Raw genomic sequence first — 19,513 nt, forward strand, 5'->3', positions numbered from 1 at the left:
GCGTGCAACACTTGACGTCTCACCTCTGGAATGGGATCTGAAAGCAGAGTGTAGAGCTTCTCGTGGGCGCTGTCGCGAACCCCACACCAACGTGCCGGGTCAAAGTTCTGCCAGATGCGTCCCAGGCAAATAGCCACCCACTGGCGGAGCAAGGGATGGGGGTCTGACAGCTGCTCCAGGCAGTTTGCTATCAGGTTGCCCTGCAGACAGGCCTCCTGGAGGGGAGAGAAGGAGCGATGAGTGCATGAGATGCACAGATGTGAAGCTTTTGGTTATAAAAGCGGGCGCACCTGCAGATGAGATTTGAGAAAGACTGACAGAACCGTGGGAGCTGAAACAACATCACTGAATTACTCTCATTTGGATTCGTCGTGAGACGCTGGACTGTGGTGGTTAACAATAACCTTCCCGCTAAATCTAATAAAATACAATATCTGCAGTCATCTCGAGCAGCGCACAGGTGTGAAGCTGGGAGCAGACTTGTAGCTCATTAGCCAGTTAATAACCACTAACCTGTAACCTCACACTGTGTGATGGACAAAAAGATGATGAGCTCTGTGGCAGCATGACTTTTTCCTTTCAACCCATTTGGGCTTTAAAAAAAATCATCTGTGAACAAAAGGTAATTGGTTACCTAGCCTGTCTGTGTGTAGTTCAAATGTTCAACAGTACAAGATAAAACTACCCAACCTACAGTGCACGTTCAAACCCTTCATCTCCACAAATGATTCATTGTTATAATACCCAGGACTCTGACGGCGTACTAGACTTTATTCTAAAGCACACGTGGAACATGGAAACGTGTCCGTCACTGTTTTTCACAGTTCAGTTTTAGCGACACTGTTTCTAAGCGTACTTTCTTCTCAACCTTGAAGCCTCGTGACTCTTTGCATCACAGTGCACGGCCTTTTTATCACGTATGATTCATTCCTACCACATCGATGACTCTTATATGTAAAAGTGGGACAATGCTCCTTAGCACTCTCAAACAAGCAGGATTATACGGTGGTACTAATTCATTAACTACCCCACTGGATCTGATCACAGTGTTACAATGTCCGGCAGTAGTAAGAACAGGAATTAAATATTTTGCTGCCTACAAATGGAATTAATTACAAAAGCCTGTGAAGTTACATTGGAAAGTTTTAAAAAGTATATTTATGAGTAGATTTATTCACATGTATAATATAGTGTTGTATAATGTATATGTGGTACTGTTAGACAGGTCTTTCTTTAAAAAGACATCCAGCACTCAGAAAGGATTTAATACTAATATTGCCACTATTATTATTATTAGTAGTAGTAGTAGTATTACATTACATGATTTTTAGATTAATTGAAGATTCTAAATTGCCATTAGCTCCAGGTGTTAGTGATTGTGGTCGCCCATCTGTCACTGTTAGTCATGTGATGGACTGGTTCCCCATCCAGGAAGCCCCACCCCTGCTGAGACCTGCCTCACTGCAACCCTGAAACGGTGAGTGGTCACAGTAGAGTAAAAGGAGGACAGCAATCTTTTGGATCTAGGAAAAAAAGTTGGTTGTTCATTTTTTTTGCTTGAATTTTTGGTCTGCATATTTTTTTGCTGCATAACTGCAAATAGCTGACCAACCAGCTGCCTGCATATGATGCGTTTATGGGAGTTCTGTAAATTACAAAGAAATTACAAAGAAGCCAAATATACCAAATATAACTTCAAAGTACAGTCTGACTTCTCTGTGCAGTTTAAAAGACCCGTGTGATTATGCAAAGATCTAGTAAATGTGTCACTTCTCAAGTTTTCTTGAAAATTCAACCTCTCGAACCGCAATAAACGAGAGGGGGAGAAAATCTTCTTTCGTCTCCAACAAATTGAGGCATCATAACAGCGCATCATTTGTCAGCAGCTACACAGCGTAACCCTCCCCACCCCTAATGTTTCTCATCGTTCTCTCGGCTCTGATGGATCCTCCCAGCTGAACCCAGAGAGCTGGAATATTAAGACACCATGGCTTGGTGACATGTTCGCAACAGCGAAACTGCAGTAATGAGCGCTGTTGTTGAAAGGAAGAGGAATAAATAATGGAGATGTGGAGCAGGCAGAGAGTCTCAGTGTAATGCTGAGGATCATCTATTATTTACACAGACCTGTGAGAGAGGTAGGCGTGCTAAGGACACAGGGATACCGGAGAAGAATGGCTGTTTCTGAGCTTGAGAGCACATACAGCTTTTATGATTTGTCACATTTATATACTGTAATGTCGAGACAGGGAGGAGTAGAGGAGAAATGAATGAGTCAAATAACATTCACAACTAGACAGAAAAATAACCACAGAGACCAGGAGCAGGAGCGAAACGGAATGATGGTGGAATATTTCTTTGTGGAATAGAGTGTCAAGAAGTGCGTGCGTGCGTGTCGACTCCATGAAATGACGAGCTACATCCCTACATCGCACCCCTGGACGTTTTATTAGCGTCAGACACAAAAGGCTTCTGGGATTGAACACCGGACGCCAGCAGCAGGCCGAAGTGACACCTGCGGTGATAAAGTGTCACCGCAGAGGTGGCTGTGGGACGGAAACGGAGATTGCAGAGGTGACTGTGGGTGACAAAACTGTCACATAAACAATATCTCCCAGAAATACACAATAGACGAGAGAGTGATCTTTCAAAGTGACGGCTGGCCCCGAAAGAAGGCGCCGTTCTGTTGAGGGAAGTGAATGAATATGTTCGCCTATTTGGATTTCTAGCAAGCAAACAGACAGCGACGTGTTCAGACATCCTCCTACCTGCCCTGTGGTATAGTTGTTCACTATAACAGCTAAAATGAAGACAGCCATGGTCCGATGCTCAGCCTGAAACAGGGAAAAGGACAGAATTAAGTTTTTACGTCACTTCCACTCTACGTTTCTCGTTTATCTTAAACTAATTTGTTGTGAAGCAGTAAGATAAAGTGGACCTATTATACTTTAATATGCGAGTGGAAAATCTTCATATTAAACAGGGACAAAATTTTAGACAGCAAGGTGAGCAAAATATTCAGGATTCAGACTGCTCAGATTTTTGTGCACCTGGTCGACATTAACTTTCATGGTTTCCTTTTAGAGGCCAGAGATACAGCTCCAAGCAAAGCAACTTCACTGACATTCTCCGCTTGACCGCTTCAATTTATAGGGCTTGACCAGGGTCAAGTTCAATATCAGGTTTCAAGTTAAAGAAGGATAAGAGTCATCACGTGTTCCTCTCATGCCACTACACAGAGGACTGAGTTGACTAAAGATGAAGTTTGGAGATGAGGAACAAACATTTGTCATTAAGAGCTAACTGATTAGCAGTTAGCAAATTATTTTGCCATCAAACATGGATCACGTGACTCTTTCCGGGTCACTTTGCTCTGTGTTTTTGCATATCGATATCAAAACAGTAACATTTTAGATAACTTATAGAAAAAACACAATGAAAAACGTGTCTGATCGTTAGCGCATCGGAACCGTTTCCTAATTTTATAATTGAACTCAGTAAATAAATGTCAATTTCTATAATAACGCAATGTCATGAAAACTCCGAAAAAAGGGAAATGGCGAGAAGTCACAATAAAAAGATGAAACTAATATTATATTGATGGAATTTTTGCTTGTATTAATAACTTATTCCTAAAGACAACAGGCATATTTTTAGTGTTACTACAGACTATTATTGTTTCTTAAGAGGTGGATCCTTCATTTAGGCAGAAAATTTACTAGAGAGACTGAAGAGTTTAAACACTGTTTTCAGAACAAGAAAATTAAAGGAGTGAAGTACAGCAGCTGGTTGAGAAATTACATGAAAGGAGTAACACCAGATAAAAAAATAACAGAAGTCCACTTCAAGACTCCCAGCTGGAATATTTAAACAGGATTTTGCTTTCTTGATGACGATGGCGGATACTCACAGGCATGTAATTGTCAGCCAACACTGACAGGAAGTACTTGTGCCCATTGTCTTTCACCAGGTCAGCTTGACATGACTGTGGAAACAGAAAGAAGGAGAAGATGGTGGAGACTTCACAGCAGATATATTATGGGGTATGTTTGTTTCTTTCAAGCAGAGCCTCAAAACTTTGCATGAATACTGATTATAAATGTTATTATTGCAGGAGCGTACGGCCCCGAGCAGGGACTAAAATATGAAACATGGCAGAATTGAGATGTAAATCCTAGATTACTCCTAATTATTTCATCAGCGCCAGAAAGCTCTTCCAATGCCACAAGCTGCTTCTGTACTTCAGGGTTTATCATGTTTTTCGTCTGTAACATGAAACAAAGTGACGAGCAGTGAAGCTCGAGATCAAAGTCTGCGTCTGATTCAAACATCTTCAAAAAGTGTCGGAGGAGTTAAATCAGATAAATTATTGTAGGAAACAAGGAAAAAGTTAATTCAAGTAAATGAACCTTTTTCAGTCTATGAAAATAAATATAATAATATAGAATAAACTGGACTTTGAAGTGTGAGAGTGTGATTTTACGTACGCTGTCCACAGCGAGGATTTTAGCCCAGATGAAAACCAGCAGCGGCCGCAGCTCTCTGGCTGAGCTCTGAAGCAGCTTTAACACGTAGGGGAAGATCCCCACGGACAAGGCCTGAAACACAGAACAGGCAAACACGGAGCGCTGGTGTTTATAAAGCTGTATTGATGTTACCGTTATGGGTCAAACTTTGCTGTTGAACCTGACCGTCCAAGTGTGAAGGCCGAGACGCACCTGTGGTTTACAAAAGTCAAGGCGAACACCAGAATGAAAAGTAGCCGAGCACAAGCTGGGAGCCCGAAAGACTTGTTGAAAATACAACCTGGCTTTGGACTTATTTCACCTTCCAGCTAAAAGAACGAGAGATCCTCTTTTCGAGGAGTGTGCTAACAATTTGGCTATTATACAATATCCAATTAAATAAACTATCCAACAGCAAAAACACCATACTTTGGGATTTTAATCTTAAACTTATATTGATCTGAATTACAAATGCTAAATTCTAAAAAGATTTTCACTGGAGGTTTTACAGATGCAGCAGCGTCCTGTTCATAATAAGATAATAATCTGGTGTTATACGTGTAACTAAAAAAAGCATACAGCTGATGGTTTTACATTCAGTCTTCAGATGTATCTGCTTTCTCCTCAGTGACGGGCAGCAGCACCTGACTTTAATCCACTAAAAACACTAATATCCTATTTAAAATATAAATAAATTAACAAAAAAGAAGACAAACTGCTAGCAGCATGCTAACTAGTACAGCCAGGTCCACTGCCCATTTCAAAATGCAAGAAATCTAAACAATAACCTAATATTCAGCTGTCATAGTGTTTTTAAAACCTAAAAAAATTGCATAACAGATATTTTGCACATCCTGACACAAGTCTTAGATTCTTCATTTTTTTCTGTCTTGGATACATTTACAAAAGTGAATATTGTCGAGCTTTGCAAACCTCTAAATCAGTGAAAACAAACTCAGTTTCATATTTCCTTTTAATAAAGAGATAATGATGTAAGCTATGAGAGGCATGTGTTTAAAGGACACGTGGCGCTCCCTGCCTCCAGTGCTGAGCACAGGATGGAGGGTTGCGATTGTTATTTTTTTAAACATTCATAGCAAAAACGCACCAGACTGACGGCCCAGGGTCCCAAATCCAGAAACCGTCCGAGCAGGTCCAGAGCACGCAGCCGGTGCACCTGACTCAGGAGGACCTGAAAGAGAGCAGAGGTCAAAGGTCGATGCTGCCGCCTCTGAACTGAGAGGAAGTCTAAGATTAAAGTAGCAGGAGGAGGAAGAACAAGAGCAGAAATGTCGTAGAGGTGCAGTAAAACAGGTGGCTCTCCCACCAGTACTGCTAACACACTGGCACCAGATTTCATGAGTGGGCGGCAGGGTGCGTCCTCTTGGCTGCCATGTTATTTGAGATCTTACTGCGATACTGGTACGGGTAAATACCTGATTGGGCTTTTTTTTCCCTGCAGAGAAATTTTGGCAGCCACTTAAGCCCCAAAGGAAAATCCCCTACCCTTTTGAATGATGTAATTGGCATTCTTTTGTTGTTAATTGGGGTTTCATTTGAATTGTTTTTTGTTTTGTTTGTTTTTTACCAAAGAGACAAAAATAACAGGAACATGCACAGATTTCTGTCCAATGAACTCATTGCCGCTGTTGTATGCTGCGATCATGCTTACTGCCGCGTGCAGTCAGCCCCACAGGCCGATTCTGAGCCAAGAAAAACCCAAAGCAGCAGAGATGCCAAACGGGATCACGATGTAACGGTTTTGGCCAAGTAGAAGTATTTTAAGGACGCAAATGTTAAGCGCTCAAATTGTATGCGTGTATGTTTGGTTGGACTAACATTATGTGCAGTGTGCCACAAAGCCTGTGTGAAGGCTGGACACTGGTCCATCCCCATGTGACCACCCTGCAGTGTGTGTGGGAGCAAGCATATGGAGGAACCCAGGAATACACACCCACACACACACATACATTAAGAAATTTCCAGGGAATCATAATGTATTAATGACTTCCTCCGTGCCTTCGACCCGCAGGGTGTGACCACAGAAACAGATCCGGGAAAGACCGGACCAGGGATGCCTTCAACTCTGAGGAAGTGTGTGGGAACAAGGAAGTGTGTGACGCAGGCGCGTGCTCTGCAGGAAGGAAAAAAGCCACCTGGCAAAAATACTAAAGAAATCCTCCTGATCTCGGTTTAAAGGAAAAAAAAAATCTCATTCCTCATCCAGTCCCCACCCCTTTCCCAATTCTCTATATATTTTTAGATGCATAGTCAGTGTAAAAATGGTCATAGCATGGTGACATCACCCACTAATTAGTGAAGTCTCATAATGAAGCCAGGAACTGAGCAATTTCCCCACCGCCATCTCTTTGGACCCGGACGCGACGAATGAGCAGTAGCTCTAACAGTGAAGTCACGGACACAACACACCCTTGACTATCCTTCCTTAATGACTGTAACAATAACCATAATTCAAAAACGAACTTAATCTTTTCTTCAATGTAACCTAAAACTACTGATTGAGCCCAATAAAGTCATCAGGGCAGTTTCCACAGAGGGCAGAGAGAAAAGAATCCAAGGGTCGTTTTCTGTACGGTGCTAGACAACTGCAAGTCTTTGCACACCCAGGAGTCGCCCCTGCCAGCAGGTTTAAGGCACTCAGAAGCTACAGCCATCTTTAACATTGTTTACAATTAGGCCATGCTTTTGAGGTGCTCAACTTTGGAACAGCCTTCCTTAATGCATCAGTTTGGCCAAATCATTAGTACTTTTTATAGGTCTATGGATGGAAGTTTGTTATTGATTATTGAAATTAATTTACCGATCTAGTATTTAGATTTGATATCTGTCCAATTAGGACTTGAAGAGCTGGATCAGGTTTAGAGATGGCACGATACCACTTTTTTATGTCCGATACCGATACCGATATCATAAATTTGGATATCTGCCGATACCGATATGAATCCGATAGTGTTTTTTAATCAACAAAACTGTTTTTTAAAATATCTTGCTGCATTTTGCAAGTCTGCAAGTTCATACTCAAGTTTAAAACAACAACTACACTAAAGCTATTCTGTTATACCTGTATACAAAAAAAATATTTCATAGTTCAGCAATACTGATCAATCTAATAAACTTAAACCTACACCATCCTCACTATTCTGGTATTTTAAAGAGTACTTAGCGTAAATATTAAGAAACCTAACTAATAGGGTTCCAACTCCCAGCAACAACAAAAATAAAAAAATAAAAAATAGGGAACCACCCCTCACGCTCCACCTCATGATGCTTAATCGACGTAATCAACCTTAATTTGATGAAGTGTGAAAAAAATGCACAGAAATCAATTATTTTTCAAGAAATATTAAATAGATTCAACATCTTTCTTCAACAAAATTGCAGACTGCACAGATGGTACCTTCCCAAAGGAAAAAGTACTATAGCTTACTAGGGTGTATATATTAGACTTAATAGTTACTATATACAGTAATTGACTTCTATTCATTTTACATCAAATTAAAACTTTGGGTGTCAAATAATTATTTATTAAAAGCTCGACATTTTAAATGAGAATAAGAAAGAAAAGTATGTCTTTTCCCTGTTCATCCCCTATCGGCCCCCCTGGCTAAACTTTGCTAGATCCGCCCCTGCACAGTTACCAGCGTCAGCTACGTAGAAAAAGATCCTCGAGTAGAAAGTAATATTAAATAAATTCTAACAACAGCTTATCAAGCTTAAACGTGCTGCTGTTGTTCAGCCGCTGGTTTCCTCTTTCTGGTGCAAAGTGGGCCAAAAACAAACAAGAGAGACGGACTCGCGACAGAAAAGCCGATCAGCTGATCATTAAGTAGTTTCATGATTGAAGTAGCAGCCGGAGAGCGAGAGGCAGTCGCTTGTTAAGCTTAACGCAGGAATGCTTTACAAACATTCAGAGATGGACTTACACACTTGCTTTACTTCTCTCGGGGATAACTTTGTCGGAGATGAAATGCCAGGTTGCTAGCGAAGCTCCACATGCTATCCAGACCACCGACAGGTCCCGCATGCCACAGCCGCTCTATCACGTGATGCATACTGCTCCGACGTGCTAACGTTCTGAGGCAAGTTACGGCGTGTTGCAAGTTTTGTGAGGTGCTTTCGTGATATTTGGGTCATTCTTACTATTCGGTGCCATTTGAGTCCTAATGACATAATATGGTATATTTAGTGTAAAACTTGTCTAATGCTTATTTCTAAACCATTTTCTTGTATGTTTAACCCCCCTCTACCATAGAACACATTGATATATACACAGGATAAATACATTAAAAGTAAATTACTTTTATTTTAGCACAAGTCACTAAAGTACTATGTCCCCAGTCATGCTTGCTCGACTTCAGTTACAAATATAACTTAAAAAAAAAAAAAAAAATCTAAATTTTTCATCATTTCTGGATTGGCTTATTTCTAATGTTCCTCATCAAATGTTCTTTTTTATTATTAATGCATGTTTAATACTTAAAATCTTTAAAAAATGTTGTGTCCCTGAATCAACTGTCACCCCTGTTACTCTGATAAGAATTCCATAGAACACATCACCTGATTATTCTTTTAGTCACATGACACTCCCGGATGTAACATATTTTGGAGGGAAAACTTTCAAGAAGAAGACGAGTAAGTACCACTCTTTAATCAACCCTTTTTTCAATGTTTTAGCAATATTTTGTAATGTGGCAAAGCATAACACGTCCAACCTGTTACGCTTATTAATAGTGGAAACAATTTTTTTTTGGTAATTTTTATAATATGGCTAATAAACATGTTAAAAATGGTTCTTAGTGGTCACCATGTACTAGCTTGTTGTTCATCATACTAGTAGTAATGGCTAAGTTTAGCATAAAATCTCCCCCCTGTTACCGTCACCCCTGTTATTGCTATGCACTGTAACATGAAATTTCCTTGCAGATTTTAAAAAGGGACATTGTAGCTTTTAGAAAATGTAAATATTACTATAACTGTGTATTCAAAACAGTTATTAATAGAAAATTGAATGTCCTGTAACAGGGTGGACATTTGGCACGTCATGGGTAAAGACTTTGATTTTAAAAAATATTATAATATAATATCCTTAGCTGGACCAATACATTTTTCTTATAGGTTGAAAATCCCTCTTTTAGATGAAATGTTAAAATAATTCAAAATTTTGTATTTTTTGATGAAGAGTGATCACACTGAAATGGCACCGAATAGTAGGAATGACTCATTTAATGGATCGGATTACATTTTTTATTTTTCTCCGATATCCGATCCAGTAATTTAGGTCAGTATCGGACCGATACCGATACGTAATATCGGATCGGTCCATCTCTAATCAGGTTACAATGGAACAATTCAGTTTAGCTTGCTTCGTCAGGACTCCAGTTGCTAAGAGGATAGCTAACATAGTATGCAGGAAGCTAACAGCAAGGGTTCAATAGTTAGGAGGTACTTTCCACCTGAAATACTTTCAGCCATGAGGTTTTCCCCCTTTGTTCTCACTCTGGTTATGTTCAGTGTAAAAGTTAGTGGAAACTCTTTGTCACACTTAAAATAACATATTATGTTGAGGTCAACTCAGTCAAATTAACATTATGTTGTTTTAGCTCCACTCAGTGTGTGAGGGGTTGCACTCACAGCGAGACCAACAGTAGGGAAAGGAGAAACAAGCGTAACTAGAAACAGCAGCAGCAAACAATCAAGTACGTTCAGATCATTTATCTGATAGCTGATGTTACGTTACGGAAAAACAAGGTGGTCCGAATCTCTTCCTCACCGTGAGGAATACAGCTTTGTGATTTAACAGGAGATTAATGTCGTCAGACACCGCGGGCGTTGTATCGGAAGTGAAAAAAGTTGGAAAGGAATTTATAGAGTGCTACACAAATAAAATTGTTATTATGATTCCACACAGCCCTAATCATAAGCTCATTTTATGCAAATAAATATCTGAGCAATTCTCTAAACATGCACACACATTAAAGTGCGTGTGCATGTTTACTGGAGCGGCTCATGTGTGCAACAACATGCTTCCCATCCCCTTCGGTGCAGTGAGTAAGCGCTTCCTCTCATGACGCTGTATGTATGAACGTCGACGCACGTTGCGTCACGTTATGATGCACCTGCAGGTATGAATCACTTGGGTGATACATAGAGAAGAAGATTAAAAAAAACAACACGTGTTTGAGTGTGTTGTTGTTACTATAGCGTCACAACTTGGAAACATTGTAACTCCAATAATCCGTCCAGGATGAAGGACTGCTTCCTGGGCTCTGTTGTTCTCCCTTTGCTCATTTCATTAAAGAGCGTTATTGATGGTTTCCTGCCCGTTGCTCATCTTTTTTGTCATTCTTTGCACTTTTCAAATTGAGTCAGATTATATTTTGGCCTTTGACTGTAAATCCTGTAAGAATTCACCCGACTCTTTAGCTTCATTCTTATGCAACTGCATACTTAAATAGGTAGAAAACCTGTTTATGTGCCCATCAATTACATCACGGAGCAGGAAGTAGCCCTCACACTAGATGACATTGCCCTTATGGTGTACAGCTGCAATATGTTGTGTAATCTCAAAGGCTGCTGCTCCTTTCCTCTTATATCCACATCAACAACACACACACACGCTGTACCCGGTGCTCGCCGATCAGTCTGCCTTTTCCTCAGCTTTTAACGGCTCCCGACAGAACTGCTGTATGGACGTGCTGCTGCTGGGAGCGCGCTGAGTCAGCAGAAAATTACCATTCAACACGGACAGCTACTATGCTGTGATATAGCACTACTATGTACTGTGATATAATACAACTGTACAACCCCGCGGGGTGATGGTGGTGGTGGAGGTGGGAAGAGGAAAATGAAGCATATGACCGCAGTTACTCAGCAGCTGATGCACTCTACGAGGACGTGCCCAGATTTCACTCTTGGACCTTTCACTCTCTCCAGCGTGTGGTGGTTTACACGTTCGCCTAACGAGATCCCGGGTTTGATCCTGGGAGGAGACACTGATGCCTCGTTGGATTGTGCCAATCAAAAACTCGGCGCTACCCGCTGTAGCGACCCCTCGTGAAATAAGAGAGGAGCTGCAAGCCGCTTCTACAAAGTTCAGCGCTACAGAAAACACAACATTCATGTCGCAGGTTTTCTTGCAGGCTTGTAAAAAAATAATAATTGGTCTGAAAATAATGAGCTCAATTTGCACGAGGGACGACCTGAAGGTAGGAGTATGTTGTGTAATAAATTAAAAGAGACCTGTTAGCACTGTGACATTTGCAAAACAAAGACTCATACTGATACAGAATTATTATTGCATGTTGAAAGTATAATTGCATTTCATTTCATTTTCTTGTCTTTTTCAAGCATTTTTATCTTCATCTTTTACTTTAGTGTCTCTCTTTTGGTTTGCGATCTCCGTTCCACGTTTTGCATATGAAAGCTGGATTTTTATATCCTTTCCTATAGTTTTCTCGTTATATTTGACTGGTTTATCTGCAATGGCGAGGTGGAGAAAATTAGCGTCTTGCTTTTATGAATTATTATCTACATTTAAATGGAAATGTGGGCACAGAAAGCAGCGCCTCCTTAGCTCGCTTAGTTATTTCAGTGGCCCGAGTTCAGTTCTGTCCCCGGCCATTTGTTAGACATTTTACCCCACCCCCCGTTTGTCCTCAGCAGTTCCAGTCTCATAAAGCTGTGGGTGTGTGTCGAGGTGTGTGTGTGTGCGTCTGTACCTGCAGTACAATTGGGAGCTGCTCAGGTGGGTTTCTGTTCTCTACGCCCATCGTCAACCACACCTGAAACGCTGTCAGCTGCTCTGCGAAGAAAGGACTGTGCTGTGGACACAAGAAGCAATGAAATATTTATCACCATTTCAAATCATTTATTCTGCTTCAGCTTTCTCTCGCTTTCAAATGGACACACACACACACACACACACGCTCATAATGAGGTAGTCCTGCAGTTACAAGCCCATCATTTCATAAAAACATGAACATAATGAGCTCAGGAGTGACACCGCACTGCAGTAACAACATAAATCCTGATCTGTCATGATCACCTTCCCCTCTCCTCTCTCTGCTGTCATGGCACATTGTCTGATTGATTGGCTGCTGGCCGCAGAGTTTTCGATCACGCAGAGTGTTTGAATTGCGACAGCCTCGTGTAGACCGCTGATGGATGTCGGGAGGGGAAAATATCAGCGCTTCGCTGTTGGATGGTTACATTAATTTGAGCATAATCAAAGCTTAATAACCCTACACACTCAGATACTGACACAATTGTGAAAAGTAGCGCTGCTTACTTAAAGATGACACCTGTGATGTAACTAAAGTAACTACTTTTTTTCATTTGTTACTGTTGAGACTTTTGACAGACACAGCCATACAGTACTGTGTGTAACAAATGTGTGATACTGTATACCAATGAGCGAATGTGGGTGAAGCTGTCAAAATTAATTAAAAATTAACGTCACAGGCATGTAGTTAAATAACTAGCTGGGTTGTTGCAAGACAAGAAATACGACAAAATGCTGGCTCATCAAATCCCAATAAATTCATACACAACATCATTTTGTCCTGAATTTGGTCTCTGCTTCCTGCTTTGGACCAACATCTTTACACTGACATAAACTTATTACATTTTTAAAAACTGAACACTGATTTTAAATGTGTTGCCTTGATAAAGTAGTTACTGTGATGAATGACACAATTTTCCTTTTTTAGCTGCAAATTACATAAAAGATATTTTAGAAAGATTTATAAAATGCCATGAAATATCAAAAATACATAAAGAAATAAAGTTATTACATAAAGTAACAAAGATGTGGGGCACGAGTGGCATTTTTGGTTCCATATGAAATAAAATATGACTGTTGGGGTGTTTTACAGGTGCTAGAGAGGAGTTAATTAACATGAGCAGAGACTCAATCTACCATAAATAACATTCTCCTTTTTTTTTCTTTACTCAGCTGTGACAAAGCCCAACAAAGAGAGCTAAAGGAGTCAAAGCACATCAGAGAGGAATTAAAGGCTCCTGAAAGACGGAGCAGGCAGATCTGCTTTAGGAGTCCTCAGAGGCTCAATTATAGTGTTGGTAAGTGTTTTTAGCCCAAGTGCAAGAGAAAGTAGGAGGAGGAGTGAGTGTGGAAAACTGCTCCTGGGGGAGCGATGCTCACCTCCCAGGGCCAGGTGGAGAGAAGGTGGAGTTCCCATATAAGAGCCCTAACATGGGAAAAGCTGCTGTGTGTTCTCCATCGTTGTTGCAGAGTCTAGTAACCGTTGGTCGGCTCATTCTTGTTCCCACAGCATTATAAGCAATGATGCTGCAGGATTTTTTACTTTTATGTAAAAGACTGTTATTAATTATAACAATACTAAAAACAGTGTCCTTTCCAGAAGCTCCAGCTGCTAACTTACTGGACGAGCTCCTTAATTTGCAACTATCAGGCAAAGCTGTAATGTCTCGGATCTATAACAAACTGTGCAGTGTAACCCCAGCCCGCGTTGTGGGCCTCAAGTCCACATGAGAGAAGGAGTTGGGTATATCTATGTCAGATGACGTCTGGGACCTTTCTCTGGTAAACTCTACATCACTCTGCGCCCGTCATTCCCTGTTACAATTCAAAGTAGTCCACAGGGCCCACTTATCTAAATCCAAACTAGCTAAGCTTGATCCCACTTTAGACCCTCGCTGTAACAGGTGCGGGTCTGATGATGCCAATCTAACCCACATGTTTTGGACCCGCCCTGCCCTGGCAAATTTTTGGGAGGTGGTTTCCTGCACTTTGAACAAGGCTACTGGCCTGAAACTAGCTGTCAACCCCTACTTGCTCTCTTTGGTACAGCGGGAGAGGATGATAAGTACATTCACGGAGCAAAGCGCAGGGTGCTGTCCTTTGGTTCCCTCTTGGCTAGAAGTGCCATTTTGATGAGGTGGAAAGCTGCTGCCCCGCCCTACTATGGTCGGTGGCTTGCTGATCTCATGTCGTGTCTCAGTCTGGAAAAGATCCACTGCTCCATCCAGAACCAAAAGGGCACATTTGATAAAATTTGGGGTCTCTTTCTGGAAAACTAAACTTCAACTCAATGGATGTTCCAGCTGACTAATGGATCTTCTCCTAAACCCAACCAAGTAGTTTTGTCACATGAGCCTAACAAAGACATTTTGTTGCCAGAACCTAATCAAATCGCTTTGTTGTTTAAACCGAAGTAATTTTGTTTCATAGTCCTGACAAATTCAGTTGTTTAAACCTTCTAAAACACGTTTGTTCCTTTAACCTAACCAAGTAGCTCTGCTGCCAAAACCCAATAAAAGACTTTAGTTGCTTAAACCAATCAAAGCTACAAGATCACAACAATGAAACTGGCCACCTGCAAAGGCCCTGAAAAACATCACTTATGATGTTGTAGGGAAAATACACCAAGACAGTGTTACAGATACGCTGTTGACTCACACAGATACAAAAAACAAAACAAAAAAAGTGTTACGATGACCCATATTTGTTAAGTCATCATCAGCTCAATCAGCTTTTTTGAAGAGCGCTTCCATTACACTCAGCATCTCCATCACGGCCCCCTGCCTCGTCAGTAAATATAACGATAAACAGTCGAGCGGCTGAAAGTGCAGGGCCAGTGCTTTCTGAAACTATTTTTTTATTTGACGCTCATACTTGAGTTATTAGACTTGACATTTTACAATGTAATCCGCCGGGGATGAGTGTGTGCGAGTGTGCTTGAGAGATTAATAGAGATGCTGTATATGCGGGTGGTGGCGAACTTGCAGTGCAAACAAGAATAGTTTGTTGTTTACAGGTGTCAGTGCTGGACACATTCAAGATGAAAGACATCCATCAATGCTAGAGGTCCCCTAGCCTCCAAGCTTCATGCATTTAATGCCAAAAAACACAACAACATGATGCATCAGAGGCATCAGTGGCTCTGTGCTTATTTGTCTCTCACACACACACACACACACACACTTACTCTGAAGGCGGTGCCCTCCTCGATGATGGTGGGCAGCTGAGAGAGGCATATGTCCACGGCCAGGTCCCACGCTTGCCTGTAGAGAGGAAACACACACACACCGCATGTAAGTGACATCATATGTCATGAGGAAGATCCTTAAATAAAACTTATTTTCAGGACTTTCCAGGAAGAATAACAAAAAATAAATAAATGAATAAATAAAAAAAAAACTGCCAATCACATTTGGTAGTGTGGGATGGCCAAAGGAAGATCGCATTAAACTGTGGCACCGTTTGCTACCTTTACGAGTTAGAAGCTGCATATATCAAACAGCTAAGACTCAAAATTCTTTCCATACCAGGCATGAACTGAGACCCTGAATCCAAGAATTTAGATCCAGTGATATTTTCTAAAGAACAATGTGTGCTAGCGATGTATTATAGGGTAAGGACTCTGTGACACTTCACCTTATATCCTATATACCAGAACTCCATATGAGTCCAGGCCAACTGTCGTAATACCTTCATACGATGTTGTCCACAGTGACCCTGGTAACAAACAGACTAATTTTATCCATATAATTTCCAGAGTCTTGGAAAATAATTTGTATGTATCCTTCACCTTAATGCAGGAGCAACAGTAAATTTGGTGCGGTGGTATTTTTGTGGTGGTTCTCCAGTCTTGGTGACTGTACGCTACACATGTTTTAAACCATAAGCAACATGGCTCATTTCACACAGCTCATTATTATTGGGCTTCAGGACACTGTGTAAACTGGAAACGCCCCCAAAAACAAACCATGGATGTTCAGAGTGGCGGCCAATTTCCAAAAATTTCCAAAATAGTTCTTTACATAACAGAAATAGTCTTGATGTCGATTCTCTGGCCTTTAATTTATTCCATTTTTAACCAAAATACATGTAAATATTAGGGGTGCAACGATACACAAAATTCACGGTTCGGTTCGATACTTTGGTGTCACGGTTTGATATTTTTTCGATACAAAAAAATGTTCATGCCTTTTTAATTTGTCATTTATTAAAATTATAAATATATATTTTAACTCAAAAGTACAGTTTTTAAATTTAACGCTAACCCTTGTGCGTGTTTTTTATTTTGACAGCGAATGCGCACCTGCGGACCACTTATGTGCAGCCCTGGTTATTTAGCTCATCATATTGCAGCCACAGAAATTATTTTGTCCATGAAACCATAAAGCTGCACTTTCTTTTTGCCTTATAGTCTGATTTGTCATAACTTCTCCGTTTTGTGGTAAGCTTTTCTTTGGCTGTCACTTCTTCACCCTGACCTGTCTTGTTTGGCTCAGCAGAACTGAAATGCTTTTACACGCTCACTCACATAAGCTCAGCGATTCTCTGCGCGATCAACCTCTCACATGTTTAAGCTGCGGGAGATTTCACTTGTCATGTTTGCATAGTAAGCTAACGATTAATAAGACGATGTCAGAGGAATTGGTGCACAAATTATCATCACTCACAGATTAGTGCTGTCGCTCTCTATACACAGTTCGCGGGATTGCAAAGTGAAAGCAAAAAAACAAGCGCAAATTCAAACGCGATTTCAATATGTCACATATTGGCAGTGGCTCACCGATGCCAATGACATAATTACCCAGCTACATTTCCGAAAGAATGCAAAAGCATTGACATATATTTTTCCTACAATAGGCCGACAGGCAGGGCAGAGATAGATTTTGGTAGCCCGACTGGAAAAATCACTAGCTCCGGGACGTCGGGCTAGCGATATTGCAAGCCCTGTATCTGATTGAGGAATCACTCATCTTTGGAAAAGAGAGTTTATTACAGAGAAATGTCTCTTTCCAAAATAAAAGTTATACTATCCACTTCTTCTGGGCTATATTCTCAGCAGCATAAGGAGAATCATGTGCTAACGGCTGTCTAAATGACTCGGCTAAAGTTAGTAGCATGCTTGCTTTTTTTTGTCTGCTTCCACTTGTCTTTGCACTAGGATGATGTCGGCGTAAATGTGCAGTCATATTCGTTGTGTTCCCGCTAGTGCTTTCAGGTTAATCTCGTTGAAATGACCTTAACGCCACAACACGGCAAATCTCCGTTAACGAGCTACCGCGCTAACACACTAGTTCACACCAATGTAATTAAGCATTGCGTGGCACATCCAACATACTGTTTTACTTTAGTCCATGACTCGCTTACCTTCAGGGTCATACGTCACATGAAAACCAAAATAATTCCAAACGCCAGATCTGAATGAGAGTGGGGGAGGTGCCCTGCGCTCTTCCTTCTGACTATGCTGTCTGTGTTGAGCACTCAGTGAATCTGCGTTCGACTACTCCGCCTAGGCTGCACTGTCGAGCCTAGGCGGAGTAGTCGAACGCAGATTCACTGAGCGCTCAACACAGACAGCATAGTCAGAAGGAAAGTTGATAAAATAAATTACAAATTTTGTATTGTTCGATACATATGCATACCGAACCGAAAGCACTGTATCGAACGGTTCAATATCGATACGAATATCGTTGCACCCCTAGTAAATATTACATTTTATTGCTAAAGACTTGGCAGGGATTTCACTATTTACTGTTTTTTAACCTCTTGGTATTCTCCAGATTAACCTGAGTCTTGTCCAGGGTTGGAGGTAAGCTTAGGGTTGGGTTTTGTTTTAGCACCATCCTCAAAAGGTAAACTCTCAGATCTACTGATTCTCATGTAGCCCCAAGCAGAATCAACAAAAGCAGGTCATAAACCAGACCTGGGCCATTTTTTCCATCCTGCCACTAACACTCATTTTGCTCAGCTCACGTTTTCTCCCTCGCACTCCTCATCATGCACACGGGCTTCTTTAAATTCGCAGCCTGAGGTCCTGAGGAGGGCAGTGAGGAGCCTTTAATCCCGTTGGAAACACAAGCTCTCCTCTCATGGCCATCATTTCTAATTCATGGGGTTATGCAACTCACATCAAACCTTATCACAGCTTCTCTTTTCTCTCTTTCTGCCCGTCTCTCTTCTCCCTTCACTTTCCAGCTCCTTATTGCAGACAATTGAACTCTGGGCCTCGATGGGGCTTTTTCCCCTCAGTTAACAGGAGGCGGGGGTTGAGTCATGTTCCCAGTCGATACGCAGCAACGTAATGTGATGCTGAACCACTGATGCTGAGTTCACTCTGTCTGAGACTCCTGCTTTAATGGCCTTTCCCATTATCTCAATGTGATATAATAGAGTTGCACTCTTGGTCAACAGCACATTGTTAAAGACATAATGGACCCACTGATGAATGTGTAACATGCAAACATGCAATACAGCATGTAGAAAGCATTTGTGGCTATTCCAGCTTCTGTCAGCTGCTGCAAAAACAGAAGCATATATCTATTCAGGAGCCGGTGTAGTCGCCTTCCAGTGAAAATATTACCCGTGCAAACACACACTACTGCTCTATTAAGAACAGATGCTGCTCGTTTTACAGTGTTGGTGCCATATGAGGCCTAATTTTTGACGTACTAGCCCTGATTATATTCATGCACTGTTTCAACTAAGACTTCTGTTTACATGAATATCTTACATTGCAGTTAGCAAACAAATGATTCCTCTAGATGCACAAGTCAGAGTGCTGTATTGTGTTATTTTGTTTTTATCCAACTCATTTTTAAAGACAAACGTGGAACAACACCTTGCTAACCAACCCAATCGGGTTTAATCCTCGTGCTTATTTAGACGCTACGCTGAAGTTGCTACAGTAGCTTTAGACTAGCTGGGCAACTTATTTCTAGAAGTGTGATGAGGCTGGCTTAAAAAGTGAGCCAGCCTCCATAGACACACATATGAAGTTGTCGAAGTTTAAAGCAATAAAACATTATGCACTCCACACTGTATATAAATGCCACTTGTTTTGCACATATTCAACTCTGTATATTTTATATATTTTATTATTATTATTATTATTTTTTTTTTTTACTATTTAATTTGTAAAAATGTGTATACACACACACACACACACACACACACACACACGTAGGAAAATATTTAGTATACACATCCAGAA

General features: G+C 41.0%; 1 protein-coding gene across 5 annotated transcripts in view; it reads right to left on the reverse strand.

Annotated features, from left to right (window-relative positions):
- The window catches only part of rptor (regulatory associated protein of MTOR, complex 1), a 204,499-nt gene that overhangs the window by 57,757 nt on the left and 127,229 nt on the right, over positions 1–19,513 (reverse strand). For 4 of the 5 annotated variants that reach the window (XM_082537586.1, XM_082537588.1, XM_082537587.1 and 1 more), the window contains 7 exons: positions 15,494–15,569; positions 12,245–12,346; positions 5,614–5,697; positions 4,488–4,598; positions 3,911–3,985; positions 2,769–2,834; positions 24–215 (listed from right to left, as the gene is read on the reverse strand). In XM_082537586.1, coding sequence (XP_082393712.1) covers positions 24–215; positions 2,769–2,834; positions 3,911–3,985; positions 4,488–4,598; positions 5,614–5,697; positions 12,245–12,346; positions 15,494–15,569 — 706 coding nt within the window. The remainder of the gene's footprint in view (positions 1–23; positions 216–2,768; positions 2,835–3,910; positions 3,986–4,487; positions 4,599–5,613; positions 5,698–12,244; positions 12,347–15,493; positions 15,570–19,513) is intronic. The other variant, XM_082537589.1, reaches the window with a different exon arrangement.

This window comes from Aulonocara stuartgranti (genome assembly GCF_965226115.1).
Source record: "Aulonocara stuartgranti genome assembly, chromosome: 6".
In the NCBI taxonomy this organism is placed as follows: domain Eukaryota; kingdom Metazoa; phylum Chordata; class Actinopteri; order Cichliformes; family Cichlidae; genus Aulonocara; species Aulonocara stuartgranti.